Consider the following 14,790-nt stretch of genomic DNA (forward strand, 5'->3'; position numbering starts at 1 on the left):
CTACCGGCTGAGCAGCCAGGCGCCCCATCCGGGCACTGCCTATTAAGCCTGTCTCTGTGGCAGGCTGTGTTCTCGGTTCTCACTTCACCCCCACCAGGCCCTTATGAGGCAGGTCCTTACTCTCATCCCCACTGCGCAGAGACAGAAACTGAGCCCGGAGAAATGGAGTAATTCCTTGGAGTTCTCAGAAACTGGTAGATCTTGGAGGCCATCTGTCCTCAGGCATCCAAGTGTCCTTAGCTCCCACACCTGCCTATCAGGTGACCTCCTTCCTCCACGGACACCTCTGTCTACCTTGTTGCTTTGGCAACACTTTTCTCTGAGTCCCCCCAGCTCTCCTGCACCCCAGCCTCAGGGTCACCCCCCAACCCCCACCCCACTCCTGCCCTCGACACTCCCCACCGCCCTGCCTGTACACCTGGCCTCTCTGACACCAACTCCCCTAACCAAGCTGGCCATCCGTGTCCTCACTCCCACCTGCCCTCCCAGGGGCCTGGAGCCAGCCCAGCTACTACCACCGCACACCTGTCCCCCAGGCACCCCTTGCTCTCCAGAACTAGCCATCCCTATCGTGGTGCTTCCTGGCTCCATCTCTCTCTGCCCACCCTGCCTGTTTGCTTCCTCTATTCCATTTCTGCCCCTGGCTGCCCACCTCCCCCCTGCCTGTCTTGAACCTGAGTCTCTGTCTCTGTCTCTCTTTCCCTCCCTCCCTGTCTCTGCTGTTTCTCCACCTCTGTCCCTCTCAGTGTCTCTGTGTCTTTATTTCTTTCTAGCGTCTGACTCTCTGTTCTGTCTCTGTCTCTCCTCTCAGGCTCTCTCGGTCTCCTCCCTCCTCTTTCCCTGTCCCTTGTTCTCTCCTCTGACAGGGCAAGTTTTTTGGGGGGGCTTGAAGTCATGCTGACCCACATCTGAGTCCAGGTCTCACACCTACCCCTATGGCACTTTGGCCAAGTTACTTTCCCTGTCTGAGCCTCAGTTTCCACATCTGTGAGATGGGCATCCTGGCAGTTGCTTCCTCCCGGGTAGTGGTGAGGATGGGGTGGTGAGGGAAGCAAGAGGCCTCAGGACAGGCAGGGGCTGGTCTTCCTGCCCTGGCTCTCTTCCTATTCCTGTTGTCTCTTCCCAGGGCTGCTGCCCCACCTGGCTGTCAGCGGGAGTGTGCGTGGTGAGGGAATGGAGAGAGAGATGGCAGAGGCGTCCGGGCCAGGGCTTGGGCATGGGCCCCGGTGTGGGGCTGGGGACCGGGATCGATCCGCCTCGGCGGCAGTGCGCGGGCCAGGATTGCATCTTGTCACAATAATTTATTGCTCTCATCCCGTCTGATCGATGGAGCTGAATTAGCACCGTGCGATGCCCCTGGAGCCCTGAGCCTCCCCCAGCCCCGCCGGACCCCAGCCGGACCCTGGCCCTTCTCTGGCCCTTGTGCGATCCCCTGCAGCCGAGGCACCCGGCTCCAGTGGCCTGGCCCCACGCCTGGCCCCAGGCTCTCAGGCCCTGCCCTGTGTCTCCTGTTTCCCTGTGCCCCCCCCACCCCCACCCCCCCATGCCTCTCTTCTCTTTCAGTGTCTCCTGTTTGCCTTCCTGGGTCCTTGACCCCATTCATCTGCTCATTTTCTCTGACCAGTCACTCCCTTCCCCCTCAGGTTGGTCCCCATTTCCCCATCTGTCTCTGCCCCCCTGTATTCCTGTGTCTCAGTCTTCTCATCTCTGTGTCCCTTGGCTTCTTCCCTTCTCCATCCCTGGGTCCTTCCTCCCCCAGCTCTAGGCCCTTCCCTTCCACCTTCATCTCTGTTCCCTGACTCACTATCTCTCTGCCTTGCTCCTTTTTATCTGAATTTCATTTAAACAATATTTCCTGAGCACATACTTGCTGCCAGGTCCCAAGAACAGGACACACATGCCCCTGCCTCTTGGCCATTGCGGTCCAGAGAGGATCTGTTGGGTTCCTGGGACAAGCTGGCCAGCAGCCCTTCAGCTTCCTGCCCCTCCCCCCACCCCCAATCACAGAAGTCTCTGATACAAGGCTTTTGGGGCCAAGAGGTCCCACCCAGCAGTGGGGTGGGGTCCAGGTGCAGGGATGAGACAGGGAAGGGAGCTGGGACTGAGGACCCTTGGGAAGAGGTTGGGGCTCAGGATGAGGCAGGAGGTAGGAAGTGGCCAGGTGGAGGTGAGGAGGAGGGGTAGGGTAGGTTTTGGAGTTGGGGTGGCAGCCAGGAGCTGGATCAGCCCCTGACCACAGACCCCACCCCCAGGACGGCAGCTGGGCATCCCGTTGGCCCTGAACCCACACCTGCGCTTCCCTCTCTCGCCTGCCCCGGCCCCACAGCCCCTGCCCTCTGGTCCACTCCTTCGCCTCTGCCCTAATCCCTCAATTTTCCGCATCTCTGCCCCTCCTGTCCTTCCTCCCAGACTGGGGTCTCTCCTTGGAGCAGCTGTCTTCTGACCTCCGGCTCCCTAATTCACTTTGTCCAAGCTGCTTTGACTCGCTCCCCTTTTCCGGGTCTCCCCAGCTCGGCTCCTCCTCCCCCCACCTTCCTCAGGGTCTAGTTCTTTCCCGTCTTGGCAGGACTCTCTGATCTCCCATCTTTTCTCCGTGTCTCTCCTCTGGTCTCTGTCCCCATCTATGTCCTGGTAGGTGTTGCCTCCTGCTTCTCTCTCTGCCCCCCGCCCCCCCCCCCCCCCGCGGCTCTCCGTGTCTTCGTCTCCCTGTTCCCCTCCCACCCCCTGCACTTCCTCCATCTCTGAGGGGTCTCTGAGGGGAGATGGGCAAGGGGATGCAGGCAGGGGGTAGGGAGGCAGCCTGAGCTCTGGGTCCACGTCCTCGGTGGCGCCTCCCTCTCCCCTCCCCTCCCCTCCCCTCCCCTCCCCTCCCCCAGTGCTGTTTGGTAGGCGGGGTGCGTGGCACTGCGGCTCCCACCTCCCTGGGGATGCTCCCCCCCACCCCCCAACTGACACGGTTCCGCGTGCTGGCCACAGCCCCAGGGACGTTCGTGCAGAGACTGGGACTCAGGGAGAGGGGGGGAGAGAGAGAGAAAGAGAGAGAGAGCGAGAGCGAGAGAGAGCACAGGAGGGAGAGACCAACCCAGAGACACATGACAGACAGAGACAGCAGCCAGAGGGAGAGACAGGGAGAGGGTGGGTGTGAGGTCTCCATCCCTGCCCTGGCTGGAAGCCTCCCCAGCACCCCAAACCGGGGTCACAGACACACCTTCTCCAAGCAGGGAAGCTGGTACCTTGTCTGTTTGCCAGTCTGTCCTTCTGTCTCTCTTGCACAGCGCAGCCTCAGCAGAGGTTCCAGGGTGTGTGCCCGCGTGTGTGCATGTGTGCGCACATGTGCAAGCTACTGCAACTGTGTCTGTGTGTGTGTGACACTATGTGGGGTGGGGTGGGGGGCTCGGCTGTCTTTTCATGTGATGGGTTTGTGTGGCAGGATGTGTAGGTGTGACCTGTGGCGGTGCGTGCATTCCTGAGCACAGGTGACGACCTGCAGGAGCATGAGCCCACGGGGCTGGGAAATCCATCCAAGCCGTGTCTGTGAGCATGTGCGTGACTGGAGCGTGATGCTCAGCCGTGATCGTCCTGTGTGACTGCCCAAAACTCTGGAGTTGTGCTAGTGTCTGGACTCTCCAAGGCGGCTGGCGTGTCTGAGTGACCAGGACAGCGCACATCTCTGAAGGCAAGGAGACGACAAAGCTTAGGCCAAGGGGGGCATGGTGGAAGGAGCAAGTGGGTGCTAGACGCCAAGAGCTGGGCTGGGGGGTGCGGGTGTGAGAAACACAGTGAGGGAGCAGCTGTGGGCTATGGTCACAAAAATCCCCCCAAATCTGGGCATCACAACTGGCTGTGTGAGCCTGTGTGGCAGTGCATTCTGTATTAAGGGGTTGCTGTGGTGTCTCAGAGCCTGTGGGCTTGTGTCTGTGTCTGGGATCAGACATGGAAGGTGCTCTGTGTGCCCTAAAACGGTGAAGGCTTTGTGTGCCTGTGGTTGTGTATTTATGGGTGACTGTTGGGTGGTACGTGTGTGCCCTCCTTGTGTGAACTGTTGCCCAATGACGCATGAGGTTGTGTGTCTGTGATGTGTGAGTACAGACATGTGTTCGGTGCTGCTGTGTGTGTGGTGTGTATTCTGTGGGCCTGTGTGTTATGGGTGCCTGTGTGGGGACAAGCTAGCTCTCAAATGAACCAGCCTGTTGGGATGACAGCGTGTGCTCTCGAGAGAAGATGTGTGTGTGTGTACACATACATACATACACATGCACTCATACACCCCTGGCACAGAGACACTTCCACCCAGGGTCATGCCGAAGCATCTGGTTGATGCGGGCAGGGGTGGGAGTAGAGGTGACTTGGGGGTTTGGAGGGGCAAGTCCAGGCAGGAAAGCCCGTGTCACCTCCTTGAACCCGTTCCTCCCCGGAACAGCCACTGGGGTCTCTTGGTACCTCTAGTGGGGCCACCCTTGAGCCCGTGTACACATGGCCGTGCCCATAATCTGTATGGACAGGTGTGTGTGTGAGCATGCGCACTATAGTGTGTGCCAGCAGGCAGCCGGGCTCCATGCACCCCGATGGGACAGGGTGTGTGAATTGTGCCTACTGGGGGGTGTCTAGAGAGCGTGTGCAGGGGTCTGTTGTGTGCTGTGTGCACAGATGTGTCCTATGTGGGTGTGTGACATAGGGGTGTGTCCCCAGGGTGGGTGCAGACGGAGTGTCAGAGTGCGTGTGTGTGTCCAGGCGTGATGTGTGTGCCTGTTGGTGTGTGCCTGTGTGCGGGGGGTGGTGGCAGGAGAAGGGTCTTGGGCCGCGTCTCTCTCCTCTTTAGACAGAGCCCCGGAGAAGATATGAAATTTAAAAAAAAAATCAATTTTCATTCCACTTGTGCAGATTGTGTTAAGGGGAGGGGGTACTGGGTGAGGGATGAAGGGGCTGGTGGGGGGGGTGAGGCCCGAGGCAGCTCCCGAGGCGGCCCGAGCAGCTTAGAGAAATGAAAGCAACTGGTTAAACCCCAGTCCAGGGGGGCCGGGGTGATGGGGGGTGAGGAGACAGAGGCCAGGAGAGACACAGAGAGCCAGAGATACCCAGAGACCGAGAGAGACAGAGATGCCCTAAGACAGACAAGAAACACAGACACTCAGAAACGGAGGTATTTGGAGCTAGAGGCAGACAGAGCCTCAACAACAAAGACCTCAGTGAGAGAGACCCTGCCTCCCAGAGGGCCTGAAGGAGGCCGGAGCCCTGTCCTCGGAGAGCCAGCAGCAGAAGTAGGCCCGGGACCCTGCCCATTTCACGCGTGCAACACATGCTTGAGAAGCACACAGATGGCGAGTGGGGAGGGGGACAATCAGACAGCTGGACAGATGGTGGCAGGGGCAGTGGGGGCTTTGGGGTGCTTTCCTTTGAGTGCCCACCTCACCCCACCATAGCCCCTCACCCAGTTGGCCTTTGGGTCTGAGTGAGCCTGTGCGGACTGGTCCGTGTGTGAGTGTGTGTGTGTGGGGGGGGGGTGTGTGTTTGTGGTCTCCTGGTGATCTGTCTGTATTGTTGCCACATGTGCATCTCCGCCTCCATGTGTGTTGGAGCACATGTGCCCCCGGGGTCTCTGGTGCTTGTCTGTGTGACACTGCTTTGGTGTCACTTGTGTGTGACTGGCTTGGCTGTGCTGGTGTGTGTGTCTGGGTGCCTGGGAGCGTTTCTGTTTCTGGGTGGCATTGAGTCAGTGCATGCTTGTGTCTGTATGTCTGCATTTGATGGTGAGACTCAGTGTGTCATTATGTATCTGTGTTAGTGTGTTTCTGTGTGCGATTTGTGATTGTGTGTCTTTGTTTCTGTGTGGGATTGAATTGGTGAGTCTTAGATGCGTATCTATATAACTGCATATCTGTTTCTCTGTGAGTATCTGTGACCATTGTGATGTGTGTGTGACAGTCATGGAGCGTGTGACTATTTTGACCTGCATGCCCATGTGTTGTGTAGACTTGGTGGTATGTGTGCCTGGGTTGCTCGCTGCATGGGTCTGTGTGACGTATGTTGATTATAGTCTTGTTGCATAGGATTTTGTTGACGCGTGCATCACACAGTTGTGTGATATGTGTTGTGTATAACCGTGGTGTATGTGTCACTCGGCTGACTGTGTGATGTATGTGACACTGTGGTATGTGGGACTTGACCTGTGCCTGTGTGATGTGTTGTGCATGACAGCATGGTGTGTATTGCTTTGTTGACCTGTGTTGATGTGTTGTGACAGTGTGGTGTGTGGACTCTATGGACCTGGGTCTGTGTGGTGTGTCGTGTGACCGTATGCTGTGTGTGGCTCTGTCGACCCAGGTCTCCGTGGTATGTTGTGTGACGGTGTGGTGTGTGCGTGCCCAGGCTGTGTGTCTGCTTGGCAAGGAGAGGAGAGAGCCAGCGTCTTGCCTGCCCAGCCCCTCTGCACACTGCTGCATGCGCACACACACATGCACACACACATTCAGTGCCATGGCTGCAGGCGGTGGAGATGGGGGGCGGCGGGGGGGGGTGGAGGAAGCAAAATAAAATTAAAAATTAAAGCTTGCCCGGAGTCCCCATCCGCACAGCGCGGACCAGCGGGGCGGGGCGGGGGCTGCGGCAGCTCCCCCTCCACTGCTCCCAGGTCTGGGGCCCGCTGTCCGTCTGTCCAGCGTCCTACTGGGCCCCTGCCTGGCCCTGCAGCCCCGGGCCCCGCAGGCCCGCTCCTTCCATCGGTCGATCAGCGATCAATGGGGCCAGGGGGGCGCCAGGGGCAGGGTGAGATCAAAGGGGCCCCAAGAGACGGACACTGGGACGGAAACAGAGACGCAGAGACAGAGATGTGGAGACAGAGATGGAGACAAGAGACTGAGGGGTGCGGAGACAAGGATGTGGGGAGGAGAGACATGGAGACCCAGAGACATAAAAGAGTGATGTGGAGACAGGGAGATGTGGGGACCCAGAGACGTGGCGCTGTGGACCCCGACAGTCGGGGCAGGGACCCAGTCCCCGTGGGCCCCGCCGGACAGAGGCGGGAACAGAGAAGGGGCAGGCAGAGATGGCGAGACGGCAGAGACCGTGTGAGAGATGCGGGGGGGAGCGTGGGAGCAGGGCCCGGAGCGCCGATCCCACGGCTCCTCGTTATAACGTGTCCGGAGGAGGCGGCGGGGAGTTGAAAGCGTCGGGAAGAGAAATCAAAACCAACACGGAAATGAGAGGGGCCAATGGGGGTGGGGGCGGGGGCGGAGGCAGGAGGGAGGGGGACCCGGAGAGGCAGAGCGAGCGGGAGGTGGGAGAGAGGTGGCCGGTGAGGTGCGGAGCCGGGAGGGAGAGGGGGAGACTGAGGCGGGACGGGCTAGGGGCACGGAGCCCTGGCGGGGCACGGGGGGCAGAGGGGAGAGGGGAGAGCCGGGGGAAGGGCCGGGGTCAGGGAGGAGAGGGGGCGTGGGGAAGCCAGAGATCGGGGAGACCAGAGGGAGGTGGGGGGCACGGGGGTTGGAGAGAGTGGGTGGGGAAGGGTGCAAGGAGGCCCTGGGTTAGGGGGAGACCAGGAAAGAGGGACAGAAAGATGGAAAAGGGTGGGGAGGCAGAGAAGGGAGAAAAGATGCATGCAGAGAGAGAAAGAGAGACAGGGAAGGAGATCAAGAGAAAGTTGGGGAGATTGGACGGGAGGCAGAGGGGACTTGGGGCAGAGGGGCCAGGCAGGGGGCCCCACAAAGGGGCAGAGGAGGTGGCAGGGGGCCTGAGTGCCGGAGGGGACCGTGTGGGAGAGATGCGATGGACACTGGGTGGGGGGGGGGGCCGCCTGGGTGTCCGTGGGGATCTGACGGGTCTGGAGGGAACGGGCCATCTGCCAAGTCTTGTCTGGCGTCCGAGGGGTGAGGTGGGGTTTATGGGGAACAGAGCGGCTGTTGGGGATCTTTGGGCAGAGCGGTGTCTGAGATGAATGCTGGGTGCGAAAGCCCGTGATGGGGGTAGGGTATGCGAGGGGGGCGTCTGAGCCAGGGGTCTGAGGAGAGTGCTCCCTCTAGGAGGTGGGTCTCGAGGGGTGGGAGTGGTGGCGGGCTGAAGTATCTAAGGGGGAAGGTGTGTCTGAGGGGTGAGTGTCGAGGAGCAGATGTCTACGGGTATGGGTGGGGGTGTCTGAGATAGGGGGGTGCTTGACGGGGAGGGGCTGGCAGAAGGGTAAAGGTTGTGAAAGGCATAGGGATGGGGCATCTGAGGAGAGGGGTATTTGAAGGAGCAGGGGTCTGAGAGGGGAAGCAGATCCAAGGGCAAAGGGGTGTTTGAGGGGGAGAAAGGAAGGGGTGTCTGAGGGGTACTGTTTGGGGGAGGTAGATCTTAAGGGAGGGAGTGTCTGAGGGAGGCTGTCTCCAGGGGAGGCATATTCAAGGAAGAAGGGTGTCTGAGGGGGGCTGTCTGGGGGGGTGGCAGATGTAGGGGAAGGAAGGGATGTTTGGGGAGAAGTCTCTCTGAGGGGAAGGAAGACCTAAGAGGAAGTGGTGTCTGAGAGGGCCATGGAGGGGGGCAGACCTAAGGGGAAGGGTATCTAGGGGGGCTGTCTCAGGGAAAGGCAGATCTAGGGGGATGGGGTGTCTGGGGGTGCTGTTTGATGAAGGGAGACAGATCTTGGGGAATGGGGTGTTTGGGGGGTTGTTTAGGGGAGGCAGATCTAGGGGGAAAGGCATCTGGGGGGGCTGTCCCAGGGAGAGGCAGATCTAAGGGGAAGGGGTTTCTGAGATGCTGTTTGGTGGGGGGGAGGCAGATCTAGGAGAAAGTGTCTGAAGGGGGGGTGGCAGGTGCAAGTGGCAGGGGTCTGAGGGCTGGGCAGCAGGTTGGGGGGCATCTGTGGGAGCCCTCCTGCAGGGTGCGGCCCCGTAGGCCGCTTCTGGCCCGCTGCGGGCAGCAGCTGAAAGCTGGGGGCTGCCTGGAAGCCGGACAAGCCAGCCCCAGGGTCCGCTGGGTGGGCCGGGGCTGGGGGGGCGGCGGGCAAGGTTCAGAGCGAGACAAATCGGGGACAGCCAGAGAGAGGGACAGAGCCCCAGAGCCCCAGAGCCCCAGAGCCCCAGAGCCCCAGAGACGGATGAGAGGTCAGGTGCGAGCGCCGGAGAGGCAGCGGCGGCAGCGGCGGGCGGGTGCGGGGTGGGCGGGTGGTGAGCCAGCGAGTGGGAGCGAGTGGGAGCAGCGGGAGGGAGGCCGGCCCGTGGGTAGTGATGGAGGCACGGAGGGAGGAGGAGGAGGAGGAGGAGGAGGAGGAGGAGGAGGAGGAGGAGGAGGAGGAGGAGGAGGAGGAGGAGGCGGCGGCTTCGGGAGAGGCTGGGAGGAAGGGTCGGCCAGACGTGGATGGAGAGGGAGGCGGGTGGCGGGCCGGGTGGGCCTGGGAGGAGCGCCCACCCCACTGACCCCTGTCTGTCTCTCCTGCCTGTCCCCGCCTGTCCCCGCGTCTGTCCCGGCCTCTCCGCAGGGCTGGCTCCACCATGGACTGTAGCTGCGTCTCCGACCTTCTCTTCGCCCCGCCCGCCCTGCCGGCTCTCTGGACCCCTGGTAACTGGCCCGGACCTCCCGCCCCTTCCCAGCCAGCCGGCTCCTCCTTTCTGCCCCTCTTCCTGTCCTCCCTCTTCTGCCCCGGTCTCTCTCAGTCCCCTGAATGCAAACCCCCACTGGAAAACTTGACTAAAAACTTTACAGCCAGATGTCCCTGCCACCTGCCTGCTGGGATGGGAGGGTCTTCTGGAGGGTGGAGGTACTGGGGTCTGAAAAGGACTGGATCCAGGGGTCTGAGGTTGTGGGGTCTCATCTGCTCCCTTCCTCCCCCAAATCCTTGGGCAAAAAAGAGGCAAGGAGACTGGAGAGGGATAGGAACTGATGGAGCAGGGGCGGGACCAGAGTGGGCACCAGGCCAGGTGCAGGTGGACAAATGGACAGGGACTGCCTGGGCAGGGGACGTGGAGACACGGCCCAGCCAGCCGGAGCCCTGGGAGAGGACGGCCTGCTCAGAAGTGGACACTCAGAGCTGGGATGTGGACAGTAAGACTGGTTGGATGTGCATGAGTCCAAGTCACATGCCCCACGGATGGCGTGTGTGTGTGTGTGTATGTGTGTGTGGTGAGCGTGCACACGTGTCTACATATGCAGATGCGTGCGTGCAGACTGGGACTCTGTGTCTGCTTATGTGTGGGGTCTCGATGCGTCCTGTGTCACACTTGTGTTTCTGGAAGAAGGGGTCACACTGGGAGAGTGTATGTCTGTGCAGCATCTGTCTTTGTGTGAGCTGGCGTGCCTGCTTGCACAGATGCAGGAAGCTACCTGAGTGTCTCTGGGCTGCGTGGGTCGAGTTTCTTTAGAATATTGAGCCTGTTTACATTCTAGGATTGGGAGGAGGTGGTATGTGCCAGGTCACTAAGTCTGCGCCTGCCTCAGTGGGGTGGGGAGCCCGCTACTGTTACTTCTGGGTCGGTGTCTGGTCCAGAATGGAGGTCTCGGTGTGCTTTAGGCCTCTGTGTTGGGTGTGTGTGTATGTGTTTGTGTCAGGGGGTTTCTTGCATCCGTGTGTCACCGAGTGTGACTGAATGTGGGAGGCTTTCATAATGTGTGTCCTCTCTAGTGTCTTAGCAGGTACAATATATTTGAGGACAGGTGGTGGTTTCAGGTTGGGTTGTGTATCTGCACGTATATGGCCAGTTGTGTGCTATTGTGTTTGGGGTTGTCTGAGTGTGTCCGTGATACACTAACTTCCCCACTAGGGTGTGGTCTGGGTGTGGAATGGGCCAGAGCTCGCGAGTTAATGGAGTCCTGTCACCTGGAATATGAAAGACCCAAAATGGGGTGGAGAGAAAAGTTCTCCTTTCAGGGAGGAAGCTGCCCGGCCTTGGAGCCTTCGGCAGGGAGGCGTTAGCACCCCCCTTGATACTCCAGGCACCCCAGAAGGGACCCTGCTGCTTCTCAGCTCCCACCCCTGAGATTCTAAGAATCCAGGGAGGGCAAGGAGCTGCCCTGGGACCACACAGCAAGTAGATACGTGGCTGGTCTCCCAGCGCGGTGTTGTCTTTCTCCCCAACCTTGGTTCCCTACAGGCTCACCCTGCCTGCTGTTCTCATGCATAGGGCCGGGGTGTCTGAGGGAGAGGGGACAGAGGATGTAGCCCAGAAGTGGGACCCAGGACCTGGGACCTCCCAGATGGGAGGTAAGATTTAGGGGTGGGCGAGACCCTCCCACATCCATCCAGCTCTCCTGGTGTGTTTGGCCAATGGGGCACAGGACACCCTTTGAGGGCTCAAAATCCAGAACGAGCTGTGGGTCCTGCAGCGTGGGCGCCTGTGTGTTGTGGGATTGGGAGGCTGTTTTACAGGCATGGTGTTACCCTGTGTGTGCCCGTCAGGCTGACACACATCTTGATGCCACACTCACCGGCTCCATCGCACCTTGTTATCTGGGCCTTTGCGGTCCTGTGTGTCTCCTGTCATGGCTGTATTGCTAGGGGGTCCCAATTTTGAGGGGCCTGGGATGTGTGACGGGGTTTTGGGACAGATGTGTGATGCCGGGTATCTGGCGTGTCTGCCGTGGAGGCACATTGTGCATGAGGTGTTACGCTCCAGCAGGAGTGCAGCACTCTGGTGCGTCCGTGGTCTGTGGTGTGGCTGGGCGTCCCTTGTACGTGAGTGGACATCTGTGTGACACGTATGCTGGGGATATCTGCTTATGCACAGTGTGCTCAGACTGATGTAGCTTAGACGTAGGGAGGGGACACGGGACGTGAAAGGTGTATGGATGTGGACAGGGGCAGAGACATGTGGGCATGGGCCTGGCCTGGTCCATGGAGGGCTTCTGGGCCCCTGGAGGGCTTGGGGGAGAGAGTGAGCAGGGGGCAAAGGCCAGAGAGGGGAGACAGCAAGTGTCAGGGATGTCCCAGAGAGGAGAGACCAGCAGCCTCCCAGAAGGGCTATCGATGCAGAGGGGGTGCCCTTCCCCATAAGCTGCCCCCTCCCATTTCCTCCCCACAGTCAAGGCTGCAGGAAACTGGTTCCTCCCACGCTCTATCCCGGGACGCCAAACCCGGGAGAGCTGTGCCAAGGTAGAGGATGAGGCTGGAGGTGCCACCCCAGGGTCCCTGGACGACTGAGTTCTCTGTCACTATTTGGACGGTTTGGGGACTGACACCAGCTAGGGTACAGAGAATAGGAATTGGGTCTCTAAAGATGCTTGAGGTTGGGTAGCTGCTCATCAGAGTCCAGGATTCAGGGGGAGGACTGGATGTCTCCTGGTTCCCAAGTCCACGTGGGTCCTGGTGCCCCTGACTTGGGGTCCTGACTTGGGGCCACTCCCCTGTCCCCAGGCTTTGCCTTCCCGGATTGGGCCTACAAGCCGGAGTCGTCCCCTGGCTCAAGGCAGATCCAGCTGTGGCACTTTATCCTGGAGCTGCTGCAGAAGGAGGAGTACCAGGGTGTCATCGCCTGGCAGGGGGACTACGGGGAATTCGTCATCAAGGACCCCGACGAAGTGGCTCGGCTCTGGGGCATCCGCAAGTGCAAGCCCCACATGAATTATGACAAGCTGAGCAGGGCCCTGCGGTGAGGAGGGGCAGGGAGAGGCCGGCCCCCACCTTGCTCCTTCTCCCCTCACCGTCCCTCTGGACCCCGCACCCCGCGGTGCTTGCCCTCAGTCTGCTGGGGCAGAGTCCCTTGGGTCCCAACGCGCAGGGATCTGCGTGGGGCGGCTACTGTGTGATTCCTTGAGTGGAAGGGAAGCAAGGAGGTGGCCAGAAGTCAGGATCCCAGCCCCTGCTGCGCCCCTGCCCTGCCCCTGCCCTGCCCCTGCCTTGTGACCTTGGTTCAGGGACTCCTGTGTGCCTCGGTTTCCCCAAACTGTTGCATTCTGTGCACTAACAGGAGTCAGGGGCTCCCTCTCCCTCCCTCGGTGCCCCTCCCCAGCATCCCCTCCTGCTCCCTCTCCCCACAGCTACTACTACAACAAGCGGATTCTCCATAAGACCAAAGGGAAGAGGTTCACCTACAAGTTCAACTTCAGCAAAGTCGTACTTGTCAATTACCCGCTGCTGGATGTGGCAGCAGCCACCACGGGCTCCCCACTCTTGCTGACCCCTGGTCCCTTTGCGGGCACGCCTGGGCCAGATGCTCCTCCCCTTACCCCCGAGGTGAGTTAGGACTCTGGGGTCCCAGAACCGGGTGTTTGGTGGTCCCCTCCCCAGCCATCAACCCCCTGGGGACAGGGTAGCCAGTCTGAGTGGTGCTGCCTCCCTCTCCAGACCCTGCAGACCCTGTTCTCTGCCCCTCGCCTGGGAGAGCCAGGGGCCCGGGCACCCCTGTTCACCCCCGAGCCAGACAAGCTGCGTCTGGACAGCCCTTTCCCATTCCTGGGCTCTGGTAAGGACCTGCAGGTGGGGATGCTGGGGCTGGTTGGGGGGGGGGGGGGGGCGGGCACACTGCTGTGTCGGAGGGAAGAGGATGGGAAAAGATGGGGAGAGGCAGGATGCAGGAAGGAGGCCCGGGGCAAGGCTGTGCGTGTGTGTATGTGTGTGCACGTGCACGCGTGCGCACACGCCTGTGTGTGTTTAAAAGCCACAGGAGGGTTCAGGGAGAGGCAGGGAGGAGGGCTTTCAGGGTGCCAGAGGACTGGGGACACTAGGGCAGAAGTGGGGGGAACCACATAGCGTGGGTGGTGGGCGGATGCTGCGTGGGAGAGGTAAGGGGCAGACCCGGGTGGAAGGTGCCGGGCCAAGGTACAGGCTGTGCGAATCCACGGGAGGCAGCCCCAGGGTGGAGGTGTGCTGTGCCCAGCCTGACGCACCCCATGCTCCCCAGGTGCCACTGGCTATTCCAAGCCCCCTGGCCTGCTGGGTCCCTACGGCCGCGCCTTCCCGGAGTACCCCTGGAATTTTAATCCGTACCTCACCGGCCCCTTCCCCAAGCTGCCCCCCTCTCTGTACCCCCCCCACTTCTACCCCAACCCTCTGGCCAGTTCCCTGGGCCACCTGCCCTCGGCAGGGGCGGGGGCCGGGGGAGGCCCTACAGCCTCACCCCTACTGGCCGCAGCAGGGGAGGGCCTGGGCCCCGAGCGCCCCTCGGGCCTGGCAGCAGCCCCTCGCCTGGCACTGCCCGGAGCTGGGGGACCAGAGGCTGCGCTGGGCGGGAAGGATGACAGCGACTCGGAGCTGGAGATCACTGACGTCAGCGGCTGCAGCTCTGACAGCGAGGGCGACGATGGCCTCCCTGTGCCCCCCAAGGCCAAGGCGAGCAAAGGGGGGCTCGGCAGCTGAACCAGTGTGGGGCGCCGGGGCGGCCGCCCGCGCAGCCTCTGCCGTGGCCTCTGGCCTGGTCTGCCCTCACCGTCGGAGGCCAGGACCAGCCCTCGGCCCCTCCCAGGACCAGGCACGTGGCTGCCCACCTCCTTCCCTAACCCCAGGTTGGGGGGGCTCGCCTCCCTCTCCAGAGGGGGAGGGAACGTGATGGCCTCCAGCCTCCTTCCCAGGCTCCAGTTTGAGGGGGGTCCCCGCCTGGCCCCACTCCCAAAGTGCAATATGGCGCCCAGCCTCTCCTGCCCGCCCCCCGTGCTGTGACCTGCGTGTTTGTGCGGCTGTGTCTCCCCTTGTGCCGGCCCCAGTCCTGACACCCTCCCCACACAGGCCCCCTGGGGACAGGGAGCTCAGAGCAATAACCCCGCCCCCAACCCCCGCCCAGGAGGGCCCCCTCCCCACCAGCTCTCCACCACCCCCACCAGCCACCTCCAGAGAGTTTACTACAAAAATAAAAAAGTGGAAAGGAGTGTGAGCCATGGGGGAGCCCGGCGTCA

The 14,790-nt window shown here is 61.1% G+C and overlaps 1 protein-coding gene across 1 annotated transcript; it reads left to right on the forward strand.

The window, feature by feature from the left end:
- Nucleotides 1–9,376: 9,376 nt before the first annotated feature.
- Nucleotides 9,377–14,741, forward strand: ERFL (ETS repressor factor like). The gene is made up of 5 exons (XM_025424854.3): nt 9,377–9,528; nt 12,317–12,551; nt 12,940–13,135; nt 13,247–13,364; nt 13,803–14,741. Exons 1-5 carry the CDS (start codon nt 9,462–9,464, stop codon nt 14,255–14,257), a joined length of 1,071 nt encoding a protein of 356 aa, XP_025280639.1. The 5' UTR covers nt 9,377–9,461; the 3' UTR covers nt 14,258–14,741.
- Nucleotides 14,742–14,790: the final 49 nt, after the last annotated feature.

The sequence above is a fragment of the Canis lupus genome, chromosome 1 (genome assembly GCF_003254725.2).
Source record: "Canis lupus dingo isolate Sandy chromosome 1, ASM325472v2, whole genome shotgun sequence".
Taxonomy (NCBI): Eukaryota; Metazoa; Chordata; class Mammalia; order Carnivora; family Canidae; genus Canis; species Canis lupus.

Bases quoted from the DNA above. Each gene is read 5' to 3' on its own strand.
- ERFL (XM_025424854.3), top strand. From the start codon at position 9,462: ATGGACTGTAGCTGCGTCTCCGACCTTCTCTTCGCCCCGCCCGCCCTG. The intron at 9,529-12,316 runs GTAACTGGCCCG...CCCTGTCCCCAG, and splicing joins GCCGGCTCTCTGGACCCCTG to GCTTTGCCTTCCCGGATTGG. The intron at 12,552-12,939 runs GTGAGGAGGGGC...CTCTCCCCACAG, and splicing joins AAGCTGAGCAGGGCCCTGCG to CTACTACTACAACAAGCGGA.